Source organism: Gymnogyps californianus, chromosome 4 (assembly GCF_018139145.2).
Source record: "Gymnogyps californianus isolate 813 chromosome 4, ASM1813914v2, whole genome shotgun sequence".
NCBI classification, from domain to species: Eukaryota; Metazoa; Chordata; class Aves; order Accipitriformes; family Cathartidae; genus Gymnogyps; species Gymnogyps californianus.
In genome coordinates, this window is record NC_059474.1 from 61,636,868 (window position 1) to 61,659,782 (window position 22,915).

The window sequence follows — 22,915 nt, forward strand, 5'->3', positions numbered from 1 at the left end:
AGTCAAGTGCTATGAACTTTCAAAACATTGTAACCTTTCACAAAGGCAAACTACACACACAAGATTGGTCTTATTTTTCATTTAATTAAGTCTAATAATTTTCAACCTCCAGGGTTATCAGGAGAGAACAGCTTGCATTTGCCTGATTTCTTGCCATGGTTTTATATTGCTTGTGCCTTTCCTTGGGCACATATACTTTTGGCTCTGTGTTACCGCCCAGTGGCAGCATGAAGTCAACTGATAAGGGAAGAGGAGACCTCTGAAACTGCCCAGCTGGCTGATTGGGATTCCTCAGACGGTGCTTCTAATAAGGCAAACAGCGTTGCAATAATTTCTCTTGGTCTCAGCAACAAATGCCACAAGCTCACGACGAACCATGCCAGTGTGTCAATTTTTCAGGCACCAAAGGGAGTTAGGGAGCTACTAGGAAAATTAATACTGAGGGGTGAACGTTTTAGTTGCTGTTGAGCACCTTACAGGCTGAAGAACCTATGCATAAGTGTTTATAGTAACACCCTTGAGTTTTTACCGCTTCAAGTGCAAAAAGAAGGTAGAGGGAATTCAGTAAGCATAAACAGAACAAGCTGTTTCTTTCAGTTATACACAACTTTATGCTTAAACCCTTCCTGCTACTTAAGGAACAAAGAGCTACTTCATGTATGGTGCTGATAAGCGTAGACCCTTTCCTATTTGTATTCAGAGTAACTATGGAGGTTGACACAAATTTGAGAAGTTTTAGTCCCTCTAGAATGCGTAATCCTGGCAAAATTATTCTGTATGGGGAAATTTTGCCCAACCCCATACTGGGGCTGAGGAGAGTGATCCAGAGAGTGAACCAGTGTTTGAGAGGACCAGGTGCGCCTTTGCACACCTTGTCTGGTGACCTTGACAAGTCACTGAATTTCTCTGTATCATCTCAGTTTCCGTATCTGCAGCAAGAAAATAACAGTATTTTCCTCTTAGCAAAGTGCTTTGAGGCTTCTAGATGAAAAGCACTGCGGAAGAGCTAGTTGAGGTTATTTGTAATAGCCAGGTGTTAAAAAGCACTATTTCATTTAGGTATCTACATAGCAGATGATAAATATACGTTTTAAAACGATACACATTATATAGCAGATTTCAAAATGCTGTCAAAGCCCTGTAAAGATTTGGTAGCAAATCTGAACTCACATTGGTGTTTGGTTACAAACAGAACTTGAGTGCTTTGCTGAATAAGTATAGGTACAAACATATATAACATGCATACACATGTGTGTGTAAGAAAAGCATTTGTTAATCTGCAGTAATTTTCCATTTTGAGTAAGAAACATGCAAAGAATTGTGCTCTCAGGGAAGAATCTCGACCAGAGTATGAAGTGGTCTGATGCCAAACCAGTGGTTTCAGAGAGCCTGAGAAGGCTTAGGAGAAGAGATAGGAGGAAGCTGGGATTTCACCTCCCTTTTCCCACAGAGGGAGCACAGGCCTGGCTCAGGGACAAACAGCATCCATCACTGTTCACTCCCCAGCTCCTGAAGCTAGCCTGAGTCAGCTGCAATTTGCCTATAAAATCCTACAGCAAATCCATCCCTATCTCTGGTATTTGCAGTAAATATTGAGCTGCAGGCTGAAATACTCTTAGATACCGAGTCACTGCAAAATCTGCCCAGGCAAGGGAAGTTTCAGGTGCTCCTGCGCGTGCTATTTTAGTTTTGTAGAATGGATTAGCCAGTTCCATGAGAACTGGAACAAAAATCATTGAATATTCAAGCAGCCCTTAAGAATTGTACTACCTGACGCAAAACTGCTGCTGCTGCTGCTGGTGCGGATTTTTGCAAACATGAAAATACAAAAATTTTAAAAAGGTGAAGATTTAGAGATGCTGCTAAAATTATGCCATTATCATCCCCAGGTAACTATATGGCCTTTAATGAGGTAGCAAAGCATATGAAGTAGAAATTAGTGCAGAAATTAATAATGTTTCTTAATGATCATTAGCTCAAGAGCACTTAGGGCTGGGATTGTAAAAGGAGTCTAAGGTAGTCAGATGCTAAGTTTAATGTGATTCGGGGACTTGGGGGGTTCAACTGCCTGTTTCTCTTGGGTTTCTCAGAAATCCCAGCCGCGCTCTGTACACTCGCACATTGTAATGGTCTTTCTGTCTGATATTAGTAGATCCTCCCTTTATGTGGTATGTACTGTCTCAGTCTGACTCTGGCTCAGACCTGCAACTAGTACCTTTGTCTCACATTTATCAGAGAAACTAAGCTCTGTCCATTAGATAATTTATATACTGCAGCTGCTTTTCCATCAAAGTTACCCCAGACACGCTTGAGCTATTTTGTACCTCTTGCTGTGCCAAGAGCTTCAGGCAATGACCCAAAATCATTGTCCTGGCTGCGGCTATTATCCTCATACCACGCCCTCCGCTTCCCCTGCTTGAACCCAGACATCCCGTTGGCAGTGGAAGAGAAAACATCACGACCAGCACCGATGAACTGGGAAACTGCCCCTACATGGCATGGAAAGAGCTGCAGGAAGGGATCAGTACGGAAAAGGCTGTACGGCCTTTCCTCAGCTCTGCTCTGCAGCTTGTCGTAAATGAGATAATGTGAGACTATGCCAAAAGGCAACATGACACAAGATAGGGTGTGTTGTGTGGTATTACAGAAAGGGCATGTTGTAAACATTACAGAGAGGAATTAGCTGATGCCCTCGTGTGAAGATTGCTAATCTGTGGGCTGTTTGTTTATAACGATTCTGTTGGACTTTTTTCAGACTCCCTCCACTCCACCCCCTCTGTTTATAGCTTCCTTTTGTCCTTTTCTGCCTTTTCCCAACCAGTACACACGATACTATTAACTCACATCAAAAACCTTTCCATTCCCTGTAGCAGACTTGTTGCGATGGTGTCAGGCACTATGACAGCTGCCCCTACCAGCCAGAAAATTCACCTCACATTTCCTCAAATAACTTTAAAGAGCTCCCTTCACCTCTGCTTCATTCATATCTCCCTAAATATAGCCTCTGCCTCATAAGGTCTGGAATTATAATTCCTGACCTGGTTGTTACTCAGTTCAGCAAGGTGTTACTGGCATGATCATCTGAACCGAGATAAAAGAAGCAGGTACAATCTGGCTCATGCAAGATGAGATGCCTTGCTGGTTTGCGAATTAGCTGTCCTGTATCATTTTCCCATTTGTCTCATCATCTCTTGAATGATGGAGACTCCTACCTTAGCTCTCTTTTGACATATTTCAGATCTCAGTTTTGTTTTTTATGTAGTAGATGTTTCCAGTTTAGGTATTACTGAGTCAGGACCCAAGGACCTGATAATTGAGACAGTTAAAGAAGCTTGAGTTTAGCACTCTGTATGGAGCTCAGGCCTCAGAGAGGTTTGATTCAAGAACAGCACTTTCTCTATACCACTGAGAATAAGAGGTATATTCAGTATATAACGCCAGACACTGGAGAGGAGAGAAGGAAAGAGAACTGGAGGAAGAGAACTGGACACTGTGCAAGATATGAAATAGAGTGTACAGATGTGGAAAAAAGGGGCAATCTCCTGTTTTCTTTCTTCAGGGAGTTAATGATGAGCTCAACAGTTAAATTCTGTTGAGCTATGCACATTGTAATAGAGATGTAATGCTCCTCCAGGAAAAGATCTTTGTGTTTACTGTGGACTGCCATATTTGGCTGCACTGAATACATCAAAATAATCTAGGCAGACCCATAAGATGGTAAAGAAAAAGTAATTTTTTTCTAAATATTGGATTTTTTTACATTTCTACAGAAGAAAAATGCTCTCCGTTTTAAATGATCACTTTTTTGGTTTTTACAAAATGTTTTTTCTTTTGTCCAGAAACTACTAGCTATGATGTTATTATTTTCAGGGTTTTGTTTAAAAATTGATTATTATTTTTGCAGGATACGTCAGCAGGAACTAGTATCTTAGTAATTTTGTAGGTTTTTCGAGCATCTGTAAAAATGATAGGTTGAACTGATCCTTAGCACAACTAATAACTCTCCAAGCCCAGCAATTAGTCAGCTATAGGATGAATATGAAGATACTAGGTAGGCTTAACTGCATATATTCATTGAGAATCAATAGTAAAAGAATGGTGCTTGCCTTTGCCAATTGTTAGAACCAATTGTAATTTTGTGTTAATTTAAGACTACTTTCCCTTCCACCTGCTTGAACTCGTGGGATTTTTAGCAGAGTTTCTCTGCCTGCCTTTCTGGAACTCACTTTTCATTTCTGATGAACTGAAAATCAGTGGGCCAGAGAAGGAGAGCAGAGGTTGCAGCATGGGAGTCTGCAATAGAGGGAAACAGACTGAAACTCACCCAAAATGTAAAAAAAAAAAAAGCCCAAAACATTACAGCAAATTGAACCTCATCCTCTAAAACAGAATGCTACTGATCTTAACTATGTTCCAGCATTGTGACGCAGTTATGACAAAGGCAAACACAGTCCTGCCTGCTAGACAATACCTACTTTGATTGCAAATCTCACAGCTGACCCAGGACCGCCTGCCTCAATGTGGGCGATTAACGCTTTGTGTTGGATGTGACTGACACACAGATAAGATGGGATCTTGTCCCCAGCCTGTAAAGCACCCTGAGCATGCTGACGCTGCTCACCTCCACAAACCCCAGCTCAAAAGCTGCTGTTGGTGCTCTCAGCTGCTTCTCTGAATTGTTCTGATGGGAGGCTCTGCATTCCTCCTCTACATCAAAAACGTCTCCTCACCCAGTCACAGGGATTCAGGTATCACGTGGCTGGTAGCTTTGGCTGTTAAACAGAGACTGGATTTTTTACTGAATCCTGAATCTTTCCTTCTCCTTTCAGTATCTGAAATCAGCTAGGGGGTAAGGGAGGAACACTTGGTGCAGTGACAAGTAACCACAACTTGGTGCTAAGTCCTGCCAAACTTTTCCTGGCAGCTTTGTTGATATGCTCATGCCAAACCAACGATAAAAGCTGGCAGTTACAGCTGTATTTTGTGGTGCAACTCATGGCTGAGAGGAAAAGCTACACTGAAGAAAGCAGCTCATTCCAAGCTCTTACACTGACCTGCCCAGACCATATTATCTGCACCTCTGTTTCCTATACCACCATTGTCTATATTTAGTGTGTTAGGTTTTAATAGCGGAGGCCGGCTGTTACGGTGTTTGCAGAGTGCCTAACACAGTGGGCTCACAGTTAGGAATAGACCCGTACAACTGCTATTAGGACAAAACTCTAATAAGCCCTTGGCTGTGGTGTATTCCACAACAATGTGGGCTCTTAGACACTCCTTGATTAAATGTTTTCATACATATACACACACACGCACATACACACACACGCTCTTGCGATCATGCACAGTCTAAATGGAGCACAGAAATCATGGTGTCACATGGAACAAAAGAGAATTTGACATTTCCCTGGTAGAGAACACTTAAGTCTTACTTTTGGACACAGTCCTTCTGTGAAAGGCTGAAATTTCAAAAAGTTTCCCCCTGTAATAGAGGAAAAGAAATGGTACTGGGGGTCCCAAATGAAGGAAACCTAATTGCAGAATATTTCTGCAGGAAAACCTTCCTGTTTCAAAGCTCTTCTGAAGAGCGATTGGAAGGACAACTGACTGGGGGTCGGACTGCCTGCCAAATACTACTTTTGAGAAAGGTAGTCTAAATTCAGTGTTGCTTCTTTAAGCCACAGGTATTTATCCATCAGAAATCTATAGCAGTCCAAATAGCCACCTTAAAGCCAAACAGCGCATTAGTTATGAATCTTTATCCCTTAAGCAATGCTATGCACTTGCGTTATGATTTGCCAGTTGCTGGTCCTTGTAAACATGTAGGACTACACCATTTCCATTTTATTCTGAGATTCTTTCCAGTGGGGACAGATGATTAAATCCAGACCTCACATCACTCTAACCATGTTTTACTTCCTCCAGCTGTTTGTAGCTTAAGAGTGTGCCCTGACAAAAGGCAATACAGGCTGTACCAAATCAAAGCCAGAACATAAAACCAAGGATGGCTCATGGCAGTGCTATAACTCCGCCTTCTCTCCCTGCCCCCATATGTCCTCTCAGCTCTCTGTGGCTAGCAGGGGTGGCAGTGGGCAGATGAAATTATTTCTTTCTGTTTTATAGGGTAACTTACTTGTCCAGTATGCCCACCACAGGCTACTTCTGCTGATGCCTGCACTGGGAGGAGTCCCACTCAGTCACTGAACAAAGGCTCAGAGCACGGTACACCAGACAGGCAGGTCCTGCTCTTCCACCCACCACCAAATTTCAAGCAATGATCCCTCCCTTCCAGATGACTCTGCTAGCAACCAGGATTCAAAGCTGTTTGTTTCTGTCATGCTAGGTTGGTTTTTAACTGAGGTATCACCTAATTGCAAAAAACACTGGCAGAAAGCAAGCTGCCTTCCGCTTTTGGGCCTTTATTTTCAGTGTTATGTAGATTCCAAATAGGCATCTGGTGGCACAGCCAAAGGTATAAAGAGGAGATAACTGTGATTTTGTCCACCTTCCATAAAGGATTCCTGACTGGGTTAATGTTCTGCACAGAAACCTCTCTCTCATTTCCTGGATGGATTTTACTCCTTTGCTAAAGAGACAGCAGAAAATAAACTACATGTCATTTAAGTCATCAAAATGAAGCCAAAATGACACTTGAAAGATGAATAGGTGTTGTGGATAGGGCTATTCTTTTTCTTATGCCTTTATTGGCACAACTTCCTACTCTCATACAGCTATTTTCTTTTTCATTTCTAGTTTTTTCTAACAGAATACACGGGGCCTCTTCTAATATATCTGCTCTTTTACATTCGCCTCTCAACTATTTATGATCAAGTGGAAAGTACGAAGAACTTCCGCCACCCAGTGGTTCAGTAAGTGACACTTGTGTGAACTATTTTCCTGGAGGACAGGGAGCCAGAGGGATGGAGGCTGCATTTCCAGGCCTGGGGAGGTTACAGGGGGTGTGAGGCTGCATGCCTGGTCTCAGAGTCAGTGGGAGATTCAGATTGTTCTTATCAATAGTGGTTTGGCATTTTAGCAGCACTCATAAGCCTGACCAAAAATGGGATCCCAGTTGCAATGGTCACTGCACCTGGTCACAATGGGAGATGTAGTCTTTTCCCCAAATAGTTTGCACTCTAGACACACAGCCTGAACAGAAGGTGAAATAATAAACACAGTGGGTAGTAACCCAAAGTCATGCTGGACAGAGAAGAGAGGACAAGACTTCAGGTGTCCCAGTCTTTTTACAGTGCATTCCCACTCATAAGATGAGTAGCATCAGCATCCAGCACAGAAGATAATTACCCCCACACCAGCTCTCACCTAGGCACAACAAGGAGGAATTTCGAGAGGTCTGCATGTCATGAGTCAGGTGAAGAACAGCTGAGAAACTCAAAAGAAGCACCATAGGAATTCAGCACTGGTAATCTGATTTTTGAAACCAACCTCTTCAAACAGTAATTGTACCCCAGGGCCACACGCAACGTATTTGAGTTCTGAAAGACTTTTAAGAAATAAAACACTTAAGTGACAAACAAAAATAAGAGCTCAGCCACTGTTATAGAACAGTGAAGAGCACGGGTTGCATCTAGCTGTACAGAAACAGATCAGAGGAGCTCATATATAAGCATAAACCAGATAGCTTTGCTTCTCTCTCAATGGAACAGTAATACTAACAAGGAAAATTAAACAGCTCCGATATAATACAGTAGGAGCTGACCACAAGGAAACACAACCTGCTTAGTCTGCTAGAACTCAAGAGCATGCCAAAAAAAAATTAAGAGAGGACAGCCAACCAGGATAGCTTTTTATGACCTTTGACAGCCCCTGCCATTCCCAAGCCTTTTGAAGGACTCTGGAAGAAACAAAGCAGACCTGATCAATGATCAGACAAGAAAGTGGCAAGCAGCTATACATGATAACTGCCAGGGAGGCTCAAGGCACTGCCACCGCCAACTGTACCCCTCCACAGGGTGGTGGTTAATGCACCAGGCAGGCTGGGAACTTTCACACTTAAGGAATTTACTTCTGTTCAGTGTGATTGTCCCCATTCTGGGGGATTAGTGCCTGGCAGAGGGGTGGAACATGATCAAGGAAAGCCTGTCAGCTGCATAAGTTGGAGCACTGGAAGTGGGAGGGCACACAGCGAATTAGGAGCCTCAAGGAACTGTACAGCTTTCCCACAGCACTTTTTCCACACTGTGGTTGCAGAATCAAGGGAGCTCATATACAGCAGAGAAACACAGTGAGTAATAATACCATTTACAGATGGAGGAACAGAGACTTGGAGAGACATTAAGGGAGTTAGTGGAGCTGGGAATGAGAACACAGAATAGTTGAATTCAAATCCAGAGCTGCAAGATGCTTGCCTTCCTTCTCTTGCTCATACACTTAAAAGGAGAGAGTTTTTGGTAGCACAGAAGAGCCAGCAATACCTTTACCTTCTTTTAAGTGGGCAAGGCGTGTGCAGAATCCTTCCAGTGACCACTCCTTAACGGGTTCATCTGAGGTCCCCATCCTAAGCCAAATTAATTTTACAATTCCCAGCAAAGCTGGAAGTTTGCTCCAGACTTTGGATAAGTCTTTAATTGTTTGAAATTTTCTTAGCTCAACTCTCTCTGGTTTAATTACTTTGAAATTGTTTAATCTTTGACTCTGGCTACCATACAAGATGCATAATACATGCTGAAAACCACTTTTCATTTATGTCTTATAATTGGTTTGCAGTGAGACAGGCTCTGGTAGTACGGTAAATGTAACCAAGATAAAATGCCACCAGGAATCACTCTTGACATTTGTTTCTGAAACTCAATCTCTATGAGCTGCAACTCATTCTCAGAAGCAAATCAGCAATGCCTGTTATTGTTTCATAATCTTCCTCAAAAGAGCATCATTATAATAATTTCTACAACAATTACCTCATTTCTTTGTAACAGGCAACAAAAAAGCCATCAGAATGGATTAACTTTGCAAGAAAATCTCATTTTCCGTCCACAAGGAAATGAAATACAAACTACCTCCATGCAGCTACTTGAGTTGGCAAAGGACAAGGAAACCATTCAGAAGATATTCAGAATGTTTTTAAATGTCAGACACATCCTACAGGAGCATTAAGGTGGCCTTAAAATGTGGGAGACGTCTTTTGGAAAAGCACAGCAGACGCCTGCTTGTATACACAGCTGTCCTGTTTTAATGTCTTGTCAGGGCTATGTATCACATTCAGAGCTTGAGGAGCTCTTTTTAATTCAAGGCTAGTAAAAATAAGTTGCTTCCCTGCAAAATGAAAGCAACTTTGTATAACACTGAAAATGATTCCATTAATCTTTGGTTCCAGATGCTTCAATTAAGACAATATCTTAAATCCCACGATTTCAGTGTGACTGTAGTTTTGGAATATTAGTCCTTATTCCTTTTGTGACATTAAACTGTGAAATAATAAAAAGCAATCTTTCTCTTACCCACCTACCTTAATTTCCTTTTTTTTTTTTCTTCCAGCTTGGCCTGCTTCTGCCATTGTTTACATTACATCAGACATCTTCTGGAGACATTATTTGTTCACAAGTTTTCTGGAGGGCACACTCCTCTGAAGAATATGATAAAGGTGACAATATGTTTGTCATTATCTGTAAGAGAGAATATCCTCATATCAAAGTAGTCCTTGGAAGAAGATAGGAAAATAAAAAATAATTTATTTTCTAGCTCCAGGAATTGTGATTAGTCAAAATACAAATATCGGAAGAATTTCAGGGCCATGTCCCTAAGGACATGAATTGAAATCAATGTCCATTTTAGCTCCTGCATGTCAATGTCCACTTTGACTCATGCACCCAAGCGGCTGATTGTCATGTCCAGGATATTTTTCAGACTGAATGCTATTTTATTACGAGATATGCTGCTGCAACATCTAGCAATGCTGACAGAAATCACACTCCACTTCCTTGGTGCAATATAAATATAGAGCAAGAGACACACCTTGCATGAGGAAGTGAAAATCAAATTACAAGTAGGAAAAAAAAAAATATTCTCCTTCTACAGATGGAGGCCTCAGGAAGGAAGACACTGAGCTGGCCTAAAGCCTTCTGTCTCCCAAAGCCTCCCTAATTTCAATTGTGTGTCATTACTCACAGGCTCTCCTTTCTTTTATTTCACATACTCAACCTCGGTCATTTTGTATCACCCCACCCCCCCATCCCATTCAGTGTGATGTAAAGACCCTCCCTTTAAAAGTTTTGCAATACATTTAAGATTTTAGTGAAGGAGATAAACATATGGCCATGATAGGAGGCTCGACTTGATTCCAGTCAGAAAGGAGCTAATGAGATGCATAGCTAGAGACGCTGTTTTACAATACACAGTGTTTAAAAAAAAAAAAAAAAAAAAAAAAAAGAGGAATATAAGGTAAACAGCTTTGGAACCAGAGTGCCATTTCCAAAGTGATTCATGCACGTGGGAGTTAAAGACCCACAGTTACTGTTATCCCCTCATGTACCACAGTGGCATAAAAAGATTAAAAAGAGAAAGCCTGACTTGCAGCCCTGCTTATGGGATGGAGCTATAGCCAGTCCCAGTTACACTGCTCTTCCCGAGAAGGTACTGAGCATGTGACCCTTAACTTAGACATGTAGAAAGGCTTTATCCATTCTCCAGGGTGGTTTTGGTTGTTTGGCTGGCGGCTTTTGTTTTTTCCTTGTACGAAGGATGGGAGCAGTGACCCCTACACAAGGCAAGAACATGATCATATTATCTCTGCTTGGGCTTTCCCAAGCCCACAGCTTCAGTCGCCAAGCAAAGGCAGCTGGGGTGCTGCTTTTTAACAAGAGGATGAAGTGGGGCTGAATCCATGGGAGTAAATGCAGTGTGTAGCTCAAATATCTTTATAGGAACTGCACGGCTTTTTTTTGCCAGGGTTAAACCAGGCCTATTCAGTTTTACTTTTTATTGTCTCCGCTGGCTTAGTGTTCTGTTTGGCTAGCTCTATCTTGCTTGGAAATGCTGAGTTTAAGGTATAGTAACAGCTCAGCTGTATTAACCAGCCCTAGACTTTTAATAGTACAACTCAGAGAAATGTGCCCTTCAGCAGTAGAATCGAATAAGAAGAAAACAAACATCAATTCCTACAACAGGCATAAAACACATTCAACAGAATCCAAAAAATCTACACTGTGTGTCCTTTTATTTTTTTTTTTAGTGGCTTCATAGCATTTTAAAAAGATCTCTATTCTGTGACTCAAGAAGCCACTGCAAAGTCTTTCAATGGTCATCTGGGTTTTGCAGTTACCAGAGTGTATATTTATAAAGTTACAGTTTGTAGTTGCTTATCGCCCTTTCTAACAAAAAAAAGTATCTTTTGTCCATTCCAGGGCTGTGCCTTTTACTGGGGATTCACTTCTTGGATTGCATACTACATCAACCATCCACGATATACGCCACCATGTATGTATAAGTAGAACAAAAAACTGACCTTGGTTTTAAAAAGTTTTTGGTATGCAACCTTAAGTCCTCCAAAATCAATAGATGGCCCCCACATGAGATCATATGACTAATGTAGCCAGAGATTAGCCTTTACTCCCGGTCAGAAGGAAGACTCTTGTGCGGGACGCACTCCCACTGTGCCACTGAATGTATGTTCCTGTTTAGCAATGGTCAATTGCTGTCCAGTTTTATGAACTGGAAAGATTGGCCAAGTGGAGAATACACAAAGATCGATATATTTTGCTTGTCTTCACAATACTGGTATTAAGAATACAGGAGAGAACTAGAGCTGGCTGCATTTTCTTGGAGGAGATATTTATTCGCTAAAGATACATCCTTTTCATGAAAATAAAGATTTTTTTTTTTTTGTGAGAAACCAGTAAAAGTCAATCAGATACTGCTGATAATAATGAAAAAAATCTTATCTTTTTTGCTTCCAGATTTCATTAATCATTTTGTTCCATCTCATTATATTTTATTATTGCACTGTTGTTTCTTCATGATTTTTTTTCTTCTTATTTACTCTTTGAACTTTTGCTTCTTTTGAGCATAATTGGCATAAGTTTTGTTTCCTGCTACTTTACTTTCCTTGCTACACCTTAGCCTTTCTTTTCCTCTGCATCTTACACTTATCTATGAGCTTTGGGAACAAAGGGTTTGCTTTGCCATTTTTTTTTTATACTCAGTTAAATTATTAATTTTTTTCAATCAAAAATTTCTCCTACATGGCAGTTGCTTTCCTTTCAAAACAACACAAAAGTTCTGTTTCAAAATAATGTGATTCATTGAAAGACAGTTGAATTTGGTGTGGCTTTAACAGTAATGCTGCAAACAATGTTGAAACCTCCCTAGACACAGTTTTAACAGTCTGGGCCATCAAAACAGTAGGTGCAGCTTCTTTATAGAGGAAACCATTTGTTCAAGACACAGCATTCCAACAGAGAAAGCATTCAGAAGTACTACAAATTGCTTGCCACTGCCTTAAAATGACAATTATAGGTACATGGGTCTAATGATGGAGATCACCAGCCCTCTGGCATAGTTAGCTGGATCAGTAAAACACTGGTTTATTTTGGATGCAGGAACAGGTGACCTCCACAGCCATATCCAGAGATGGCTGGCTTGGGGACAGGTAAGGAAAGGCAAGCAGGTAGTTGCAGAATGCTGTGCAGGAGTGGTAAATTAAACCAGGCTGACAAAGGGCTCATGAAGAGCATCTGCTTAGCAGCTGCATACTCACAAGTTGACATGTGCTGGTTGTTCTGAGGAGCAGTTTTAGCGTATGCCTTTGGCACCATAGAGGAGTCATGTGCCAGCCAGAGAAAAAGGGTTCTCAAAAGTAAAGGCTTGATGAGACGTGGTAAGGGAAGTGAGGTACATACACGTGGTTTGTGTCCCTCAGCCATGACCAAGGTTTACTTGAGAACTGTAAACCTTTGGAGATGAACATGATACAGCACTACAGTGGTCTGGGGACAACAGCAAGAAGGAGAGGGCAGGCAAAGGACAGGTAAAAATTGCAAAGGCTAAATATATTTCTTGCATTGTGAGACTGTGAAGCAGAGAGTGGCTATATAGTAAAGCCTCACTACTTAAAAAAAAAAAAAAGTAATGGACAGGTTATGTCTTGGGTTCTCTGCTCATGCAGATAGGATATGGATAAGGCTGTGATTTCCGGCCTGGTTCTGCCACTGACCTTCACTTCATCGCTCCCTTTGCCTTTCCAAGGAATTTAACACCTCCGGCTGCTTTGACAAAGCACTTGGATATATGAAGCTGACAGATACTAGAAAAAGTTAGGTGAAAACTGCCTTGAGATCAGTGGTGAAGAGACTGGCATTTCTAGAGTGCTGTTACTATTTGCATTGTCTTCATATTGTATGCGATAATTCTTTCTGCAGAGCCTGTCAGGAAAGAAGTATTTCTGCTCCTCAGCACTAGATTAATTTCACCCATAGCAAACCATGTGCATACCGTAAAATGCAATTTATAATTTCATTCTATTTTCTAGCATTTGGCCACAGACAAGTTTCTTTTGCTGCCCTTGCTTTTCTGGTACGTACAAAAATGAAGTTTTATTAATGATTGTGGAACAGGAGTAACTCACAATTTAACAAAATGCAGTAATGCTGCTATGCATTGTGTATGTATATACATTCACGCCCACAGCCCTGTGTCCTTTGACTGGATTTAGTGATAATCTATTAAGGTTTCTAGGCCAGGAAGTCTCCTAGTACTATTTACCTATACAGAGCTTAATGTGAAGTACTGTATCTGAGAGCCATGAGAACATCATCAGCATTATTACTACTCATAATTATGTAAAACCACTGATGTTTAGACAGATTGGAACTTGCCATTTTTAAAACACTGAAGAATTACATCCTAAGCAGACTTTGCAATAGTACTGTTTACCCTGAATAACTTAACCTCAACAGCTATTAAAAACAATAAAAACAATCCCTGCCAAAGTGGGTTAAGGCAAGGGAAAGCGCAGGTGACAAAGGATGGCTGAGACTACTGAACCTGATGTTTGAATGAACATAACCATGTAGTGAGACAAAGGCTCAGTAAGAAATTCTCACATGGAAATGCATATTCTCTTCCATCCTCTGTGGGCATTGCACTTGGAAATGTTGAGTGTTGACTTACCCAAGCAAGCATGGGTCAGTAGCCAAAACAGTCGGACTCTTTGCAAATTAGATACAGAGGAGTTTCCAGAAGTATAACAGGAAGATGGGACAGTAACGCGTCTAGGCTCCTTCAGGCAAACACTATTCAGAAAAGCATTCAAACAACTCCTTAGCAATACTTAAATGCTTTCGTAAATGGGGACCCTTAAAGATCACAGTTTTGGCAGTTTTTGTCTCTGGGGTTGGCCATGCAGTTCTCAGCTTTTCCTGCCCTAATAAGGTATAGCAAAGACAAGCAAAATACTCATAGGAAGAAGTTCACACACTCAATGAGGCTCTAAAGCCGAAAGCAATAATCCTGTACTCCGGAAACAGGAGGTTGTGGCAGCGGTAGGCAGTGGTGCGCCCAGAGCCTTACTGTCTGTGCCCTTCCCAAGCTCAGGGGTTACTTGAAACCAAGCAAATCGCTTGCCTGAATATTCATTGCTACCAGTAAAACTAGTCCTCGTCAAAATCTCTGCATAGAAAAAGCCTCCTTTTCTAATGAAACATCCTTCCTCGCCTCAATGTAACATGCCTTGCTATAGCTTTTATGGAAAATGCTGCAATCAAGCAAAGAGATGAGTCCTGTTGGGGGTATTTGCTATAAAATATGGCCATCCCGTTCAGATCTGCATCAGCACTGGGTCTGTGGTCTGAATTCTTGCAGCTCTTTTGAAAACTTCCTACTCATGGAAACTCAAAACCTTTCCCTTTCAGCCCTTGTTCTGGCACGTTCCCAGACAATGAATTTAAAACAGCAACATACAAAATAAAATAATTTGAAGCTGTTTTCACAGATTTCTAAAACATGAATAAAATATTTGGAAGATTACTTCCCCCCCCTCTTTTAAAGGCTTGTCTTTATTACATATCCTGATTTAAGTGTATACATCTGCAGCTGCTGTAAACAACAGTACTGAGTAATTTGAAGAGTGTCAGCAGGCTCTTCTGAAAGATTCTTATATTTAGAGAAATTACTCTAAGCTTTGCAGGGATGTTTTTCTCATAGGGTACACATGGAATATAAAGAGGGGGAATAGTATGTAGACTTCAATATTTTATCATCGTAAATATGGTAAACCTTTTTTCTGCTGTTCCCCACTGCCCCATATTTTATATCTGAGACACTGACTAAGGACTAGCTTATATTCAGCAGTACTTCTCAATATAGAGCATTAGCAGCCACATTTCTAAAGGGGGACATAAGAGCTAATTACAGCAGAATGCAGCTGCAGTCAAAGGTAAGCTGATAAAAATCCCTGCAGAAATGCCCTTTGCTTGTTTTACTTAGAAATGATTATAGAATTAGTAGGAGTTAACTACAGTGTGTGAATCTCTCTCACTCCACAATAGTATGGGCATTGCACATTGCAGGATGTATAGTGTTTCACAAAAACACTTTTAACTTTGAAACTTTTCTCTTTAAAATAATAGTAATCAGAAAAAAATCATGTTCCCAGCTCATAATTGGAAGTATGTAAATTAAAATTACTTCTATTGCTATGGCTAGAATTATAGCTTCTGATACGGTATTTTATAATAGAATTTCCTTTTCTGGCTATTTAGTGGTTTACATCTGGTGTTTATGATAGATGACAGCCAGTTAGTTGTAATTAAAAAACATAAAAGGACTGCAGGATTTGACCCATGACTACATACACATGCAGAATAACAACTTTGCTAATAGAACTGATTTAAACTTTCCTAACAAAACCCACAGAAATTTCTCTGCCAAAAAGGGGAAAACTCTTCAGCAATGCTATCTACAATGTTCTTTCAGATAATGGTACATTTCAATATAAAATGAAGTTACATATTCCTTTCAATTAGTTTTAATTGAAATTTGTTATGGATGACTTTCAGAATTGGCTTTAAAAAATTACAATCATATTTCTTTTTTTCTGTATTAATTTTGTGACTTTACACTTTTATCATCTCTAGGTTTTAGCACTCTTCCTTTTTATTTTAATTTCTCAATTTTTTCCAGCCTTGCAAAATTTAGAATGACAAATGATATAAGAAAACACAACTTTTTAACACTGCATTTTTTCAATTTGAGAGGAGAAATCAGTCTTCAAACCCAGAAACGAATAAAAAAGTTCAATTCAGTCCAAGATTAAAATGTAGACAGCATTTTGGTTTTCTTCATAAAGCAGGGGAAAAATGAAAAACATAAAATCAGATTGTTGTACTGACAGGCTTTCTTTTTCAGGAATTGAAACTGGTTTTCCTATCAGTTCCTGCTTTAAATATGGGTAGTAATTGGTTTTGATTCTACAGTAGTTGTAATTGATGAAGTACTGAAAGCCACAAGCCAATCTGAAATCACCTTCTACTACATGCTGTATAACCAAGTGGGGAGACATGGCACCTCTTCCAAAGACTTAAACCATCTAAATATTACAGACCAAGTTTGAGAGGTTGGTTAGGGCTGGAAATGGCATAACCAGAGAGTAGCAGAACCAAGAATAATACTGGCTCCCTTCATTTATCAGTTCCCGACTACTATCCATGTGACCAGTCTGCCCTTCAGAGAACCGTTGCCTTTTTATTCACCCTAATTTTCCTTCCTCTGTGACTTACCTAGAGAACTGGTTACTGTGCTCTCTAACCAACGTAACAAAGGTGTTACGCTGAACACATTTGAAAGTGTGTGTAGGAAGAGGGTAGGCACACTAATTCATGACATCTTTACAAAACCAGTGGTCAACTTTTTACCTGCTTCTTTGCAGTCTGGATTACGTCCAAATCCTGACAATGATGTTCAGTTCAGAAAAGTAACTTGCTAAATTCCTTAGACCCCAGGGAGCCTCTCCAGTCTCCCCATACCAAAGCATGTTGCACATGCTGGGCATGGGAACCACACTGGAGGCCTGCCTGCACTGAGCTCTACGGAGCTGAAGCATGGGCTTTCACCCCAGGCTGTGCCCATGGTGCTCACTAGACACTTGTGCGTTTGACAAAGATCACAGAATATATTTCCCATGGGAGAGTCATTTTGGAGTACATATTTTCTGGATACAGAGACTAAGCTGTAATGGGGGGGGATTGTGGTTATGCACTGCAACGCAGTTACTGCAGCATTTTAGGCATACAACTGAAAATATGTTTTTAATATCTTACAGATGTGTGAAGCTGGAAATCACTTTATCAACGTAGCTTTAGCTCACCAAAATCATTCAGGTCTGTCTTTGTTTCCTGTTTGTCTATTTAAGACTGAAGTGTGCTTAACCTATCCATCTTCTGCTGCTATACAGTAATTTATGTATCTACATCCACAGAATAAAGAAAGATGAAGTAGGTACCATGCCATCAGTACAACATCTTCAAAATAAATGTGGTGACAAGGAAACATTAGCAACACTGTTGTTGTTCCAAAGCTTATAGCAAATTTATCTTAATTAGACACAACTGCAATTTAAATATGGATTTAAGTATGGAAGTTCTCTAAAGCATCCTATTGACTGACAACAGAGGATTACATTTTAAATAAGTTTCAAAAACTTTTAAACTAGATGATTGCAGAGTTTTTAGATACGTGCATCTCATGCAAAGATACACACACACACACATATATATACAAATACACAAAGATAGACTCATGAATACCTACACAGGCATCAGTGTATATGTATGCTCTTAAAAGGCTGCTCCAAGCATGGGTTTTCAGGACCTTTTGTACCACAGAAATAAAAGTGATACTATATATACTAGAAAGTAAAATATATTTTCAGATAATAATAGTATAATTTCCCACTATAACACCCCATTCAAGAAAATACTTCACCACAGCATGATCAACTTCACACACTGAAGTCAGTTTCTATTCTGGAAAACTTCTGATGTGCTGTGGTTAGGCAGGTGCTTATGTTGTTTGTTGCAAGGGACCTAATTCAGTTTAAAAGCAGCAAGAGCCAAATAATTAATCTACGTTCTCAGTGCCTACAAGTATTAAAGATAGAACTTAAAAATGAAGTGTTGTATATGTGGCATTTTGTGTGAGCATTCAGTGGCTGTAGTCATCCTCTTAGCTCTGGAGTTGTTTTCCTGTTCTACCCTGGGATGAAGGATGAGGATGCGAGAGGGGACAGGTTCACGTTTCTGAGTCAGGCTGAATAAGATACAGCTGCATCCTTTATATCCCAGAAGAGTGCCCTTAGCCCTTGCCTGCTGGCTGGTCCGCATTAAACTACTTGTCTCTTTCTTCCTCTGAACAAAGGTTGCATCCTTTGGACATGCCAGACCTTCCTGTAAAAACTGATACATGGCTCGCTAAGCAGCATTCTCACTAGAATAAATACAGCTTTTGCTGTCTCAAAAGATTTCACTGAAACTTTTCTAACAAGTTGTACTCTGGGAGCGTTGGCCAAGGGGATGGCTGTTACATAGGCAAGTTGTGATAAGGCTCAGTTCCTCTCCCTGTATTGAGACTGGTTTTGTCTGTTTGGTTTCTTTTTCCTTCTTTTTTTCTTTCATAAAGGAAGTAAAGCCTGTTTTCCAAGTCCAACCTACAACCCCTTCACGTGGCTTTTCTTGCTGGTATCCTGTCCCAACTATACATATGAGGTACATGACTTTCTTCTGTTTATATGCAAAGGGTAGGTGGTTACTCTGTTTCAGCCTTTGCCTGCAGAAAATCTGTGATGCCTCCATGCAGTTCCCTCTGCACATCAATCATTATGTTCTGTATGTTAGAGTCTCCTTGCTCCCACAAACGTTTCTCCGCCAGACCCTTTTCTTCCCTCACATCAATATTATGACTCTTGTGTGTATTCCCCTCCACTACAGACTCCCCAGTGATCCAAGGATTTACCACCATCTCTTCACCCCATCCAGTACACTGGGGGGTTCCTTTCTAGCTATTTTTCCTCTCCTGTTTCCAGTACAAGTATCACACTCTTCTTCCAGGAGGAGCTTTTGAAATCTTGCCCTTTTGCTTTACATAAAGCATACAATTAACAGTGCCTTTTTCTTTGCAACAGGTTGGGTCTTGGATTAGTTTCACAGTGATGACACAAACCTTGCCAGGTAAGTTTGAAACAGAATGAAGATAGCCAATAACTTGTTTGTGGAAGTGAATTCTGGAAATCTAAAATTTGCCAAAAAATTTATAGCATGTGAAATATTGCCATCAAATCCCCTTTGTGACATGACTGTATAAACCTTCAAAGTGCTACCCTCAGAAAGCTGCAGAGAGCATGAATGCTACTGCAACACCTTCTTTTGATCAAAACCAGCTCTCTGCTTTTTGTGAAATGCTTTCTTCTGTTTCCACAGTGAAAGCAGATTTTGAAATTTAGAAAAAAAAAAAAGTCAGTATTCTTCATTTACAGTCAATCATTTTTGATACAGGAAAATTTCCTTGCATTGTAAACCTGGAATAATACTTGTAATAGGGAGAGGAAAACGGATGTACTTAGTATTTCAAAAGAGGAAAGACACACACGTTCCTGGTAGCATTTCCCCGTTCGCTTATATCAGGCAGCCAGCTCGTAACAGCAGCCTGCTTAGTAGCATTTGCAACTCTTGCTCAGTACTTTCCTGCATCCTTAGAGACCTAAATACCTATACAAATATGGTCCCTGGGATTGAGCTCTCCAAAACATTCACTTTTTAATTATTTTTCCATTCCAAAATAGAAACCTATAAAAGCTACTTGCAAAGAGTAGCCCCACACGGTTTACAAATGAAAAAGAAAGGAATTTCAAAAGTGGATTAAACTGCACCATGCAAAAATTAAACTTTAATTTTGTTTGAAAAGCTATAACATTTTTGTGCTTTAGGCTCTGGTATGGAAATGGCCTGAAATTTTGGGGACATTGAAGGGCTGCGTTTACGAGGGCAGGGAGCAGCAACACATGCGGCACATTCATCCTTGCTGTAGTTGTCCCAAACATAACTTGACCAGATGCCAAATGAATGTTTTTGTTCCACCAGCTCATTTTAAGGAAGAAAGGATAATGAATTTGCAAAACGCACCTGTAAAAGCATTCTCCATTTGGTGCCTCTCAGCCCAAAGGGAGAGGTACCCGAGAGACCACTTACTGGCTCCCGACAACCACAGCAGGGGCCTGGGCACCTATAGTTGTTAGGCTTTGTGAGACCTCACTGGCAGGCAGCTAAATCTATTTGTGCACCTACTGCCTACTTGCTCCAGGGCCGAGCTCTCCCTCCATGTAACAGGAAGTTACAGCACAGCTCCCTGTTATGGTTGGGAGCCAGAGGTATGTTGTGGTTTAACCCCAGTCAGCAAATAGGCACCACGCAGCCGCTTCCCCCTCCCCTCCCAGTGGGGTGAGGAGGAGGAACGGAAAAAAAAGTAAAACTCGTGGGTTGAGATTAAGAACAGTTTAATAACTAAAGTAAAATATAATACTAACAATAGTAATAATGTAATACAATAATAATAATAATAGTAATGAAAAGGAATATAACAAAAAAAGGAAAGGTGGGGGGAAGAAAAAACCCAGTGATGCACAATGCAATTGCTCACCACCCGCTGACCGATGCCCAGTTAGTTCCCAAGCCGCGATCCGCGCCTCCCGGCCAACTCCCCCCTGTTTATATACTGGGCATGACGTTCCATGGTATGGAATACCCCTTTGGCTAGTTCAGGTCAGCTGCCCCGGCTCTGCTCCCTCCCAGCTTCTTGCACACCTGCTTGCTGGCAGAGCATGGGAAACTGAAAAGTCCTTGGCTTAAGATAAGGGCTACTTAGCAACAACTAAAACATCAGAGTGTTACCAATATCATTCTCACACTAAATCCAAAACACAGCACTATACCAGCTACTAAGAAGAGAGTTAACTCTGTCCCAGCTGAAACAAGGACAAGGTAAAAAAAAAAGAAGTGTTATAGGCCAAAAGTAAACCAGAAAAATAGTCGAGAGAGGCCATGGGTAATTCTGTGTTGAGATGGCACCATGCCCAAGGAGGCCTTGTGATTTATGGTGAAGTCATAGGTGATACAGGGTGTGTCTAATAGATGTGAATATCATCTGTGTGAATTCTGATGTGGAGGCTGAGCCGCAGGCTATGGTATATCAGCAACTGCAAGGCTGAGAGCAAGGGCAGAGTTAACTCGTCTCTGCCCAAGAAGAGACTGCAGACTTTTGCATAAGCCCTCTTGTATTCACAGAAACAGACACTGAAAGAAGACACATGATTCTTTTTTTTTCTCTTTTTCCTTGGTAGTTGGCATTTTTGCTTTCCTGATGGTCATCCAGATGTCTCTCTGGGCCCAAAAGAAACACAAGCTGTACCTGAAGAGATTTTATCCAGAGGTGCGGAGAAAAGCAGCTATGATTCCTATCATCTTCTAAGCTCTTCACAAGAGTTGGAGCCTAAGTGTACAGTTCAAGAGCTAACTCAGAGTAAATGAGCCATTTCATTCGGTCACCAAAGTGGATCAGAAGCTGAACTACTGGATATCTTTTTCAGAAAATTAACAGTTCAAGACGAAGAGCTTTTAATTAAGTAAAAAAATATAGCTCTTGAATTCTTGGTTCCTGCTAAAAGATATGACTTAATTAGATTTTCTGTAATGGAGCTAATTGGAAAGGGACAAGAAAATTGCTTATATTGAATGTTAGGCTAGATATTTAGCTGGTGTAAATGGGCACAGATGCTGTTAAAATTAACGAATACAGCCCATCTGCATGCATTCAGGTCTGGTGATTTTAAGGTTCAGTGTTAGATGTTGATGAGAGCCTTGGATTTTTGCATCAGAAGATGTTTCACAGCCTTATTTTTATTAAACTGCGCAGAAACAGCACGTTCTGCCTCAGCTCCTCTAAAGCATCACATCAAAGAATGACCGCTATGCTGTTGACACAGTTTAGTCCACCTTTACAAGGTTTTTCTTTCTTTCTTTTTTTTTTTTTAATTGAATCTCATAGCAAATTGTTCAATACAAATTGGCTTAAATTGATCACTGCAGAGAGGTCTGGCTTTCTTTTATTTTCAGGTAGGCAGATCAGCCCCACGATCCCAGGAAGGGACTGTTTGTGAGGTGCTTCCCATCTTGCTGCTAATTTGCAGCATGACCTTCGGTACATCATTTAAGTCCATCCCTCTTTCTCACATTGAACAGCTCTGGAAATAGCAGAAGACTTTCTGGACTAACAGGCGTGTTAAGATCCCTTTGTTCAGTGCCTGACTGCATCCAGACACCATTCACCTTACTTGTATCAAGCACTGTGAAATCCTTGGGCACAAGGTGAACCAGAGTACAGCTCATTATCGAAAAGGAAAGGGATCCTGCCAAATGCATTTCAGTCCATATCTGAACTGCCTCAGGCGGACACTGCTGAAAGGCTTCAGCTCCCCTTCAGTTTCGTCAGTCTCTATCTGCTACTTTGCTTTCCAGGACATTGGTTTTTAAGGGATTCTCTGGGCTTGTTATTCAAGTTCTGAAAACTATTGAGTTCCATTTGCAAATCAGTGGCATCCATGTCACGCAGAAGCACAATTTTAGTTACAGAGAGCAAAAGAACCAGAACTGCTTCAGCAAGTATTAAGATATGGAGAGTTAGGGCATTAAGTCCAGTTTTCATTCTATTTCTGTTGCACATTTATCAATGTCTTTTGGCTCCCTTAGGCTGGTGAAAAAGCTTACCTAAAGAACTTTAATCATTAGAGAAACACTGGAGTACACAAGCAAGGCAGGCAGTTTGTCTCCTAAAGGTGCTGTTATCTTTGCACCAGCTCAAGTATTCTAACAAAGTTAATTTGCCCGGTAAATTGGGTTCATATCCCTCTTCTAATGTC

At 40.7% G+C, this 22,915-nt stretch overlaps 1 protein-coding gene across 1 annotated transcript in view; it reads left to right on the forward strand.

The window, feature by feature from the left end:
• Positions 1-22,084, forward strand: part of TECRL (trans-2,3-enoyl-CoA reductase like) — a 65,072-nt gene extending 42,988 nt beyond the window's left edge. The window contains exons 5-12 of the mRNA XM_050896111.1: positions 6,754-6,869; positions 9,496-9,601; positions 11,361-11,433; positions 13,484-13,527; positions 17,273-17,330; positions 18,628-18,713; positions 19,130-19,175; positions 21,341-22,084. Coding sequence (XP_050752068.1) covers positions 6,754-6,869; positions 9,496-9,601; positions 11,361-11,433; positions 13,484-13,527; positions 17,273-17,330; positions 18,628-18,713; positions 19,130-19,175; positions 21,341-21,468 — 657 coding nt within the window. The 3' untranslated portion in view covers positions 21,469-22,084. The remainder of the gene's footprint in view (positions 1-6,753; positions 6,870-9,495; positions 9,602-11,360; positions 11,434-13,483; positions 13,528-17,272; positions 17,331-18,627; positions 18,714-19,129; positions 19,176-21,340) is intronic.
• The last annotated feature ends 831 nt before the right edge of the window (positions 22,085-22,915 follow it).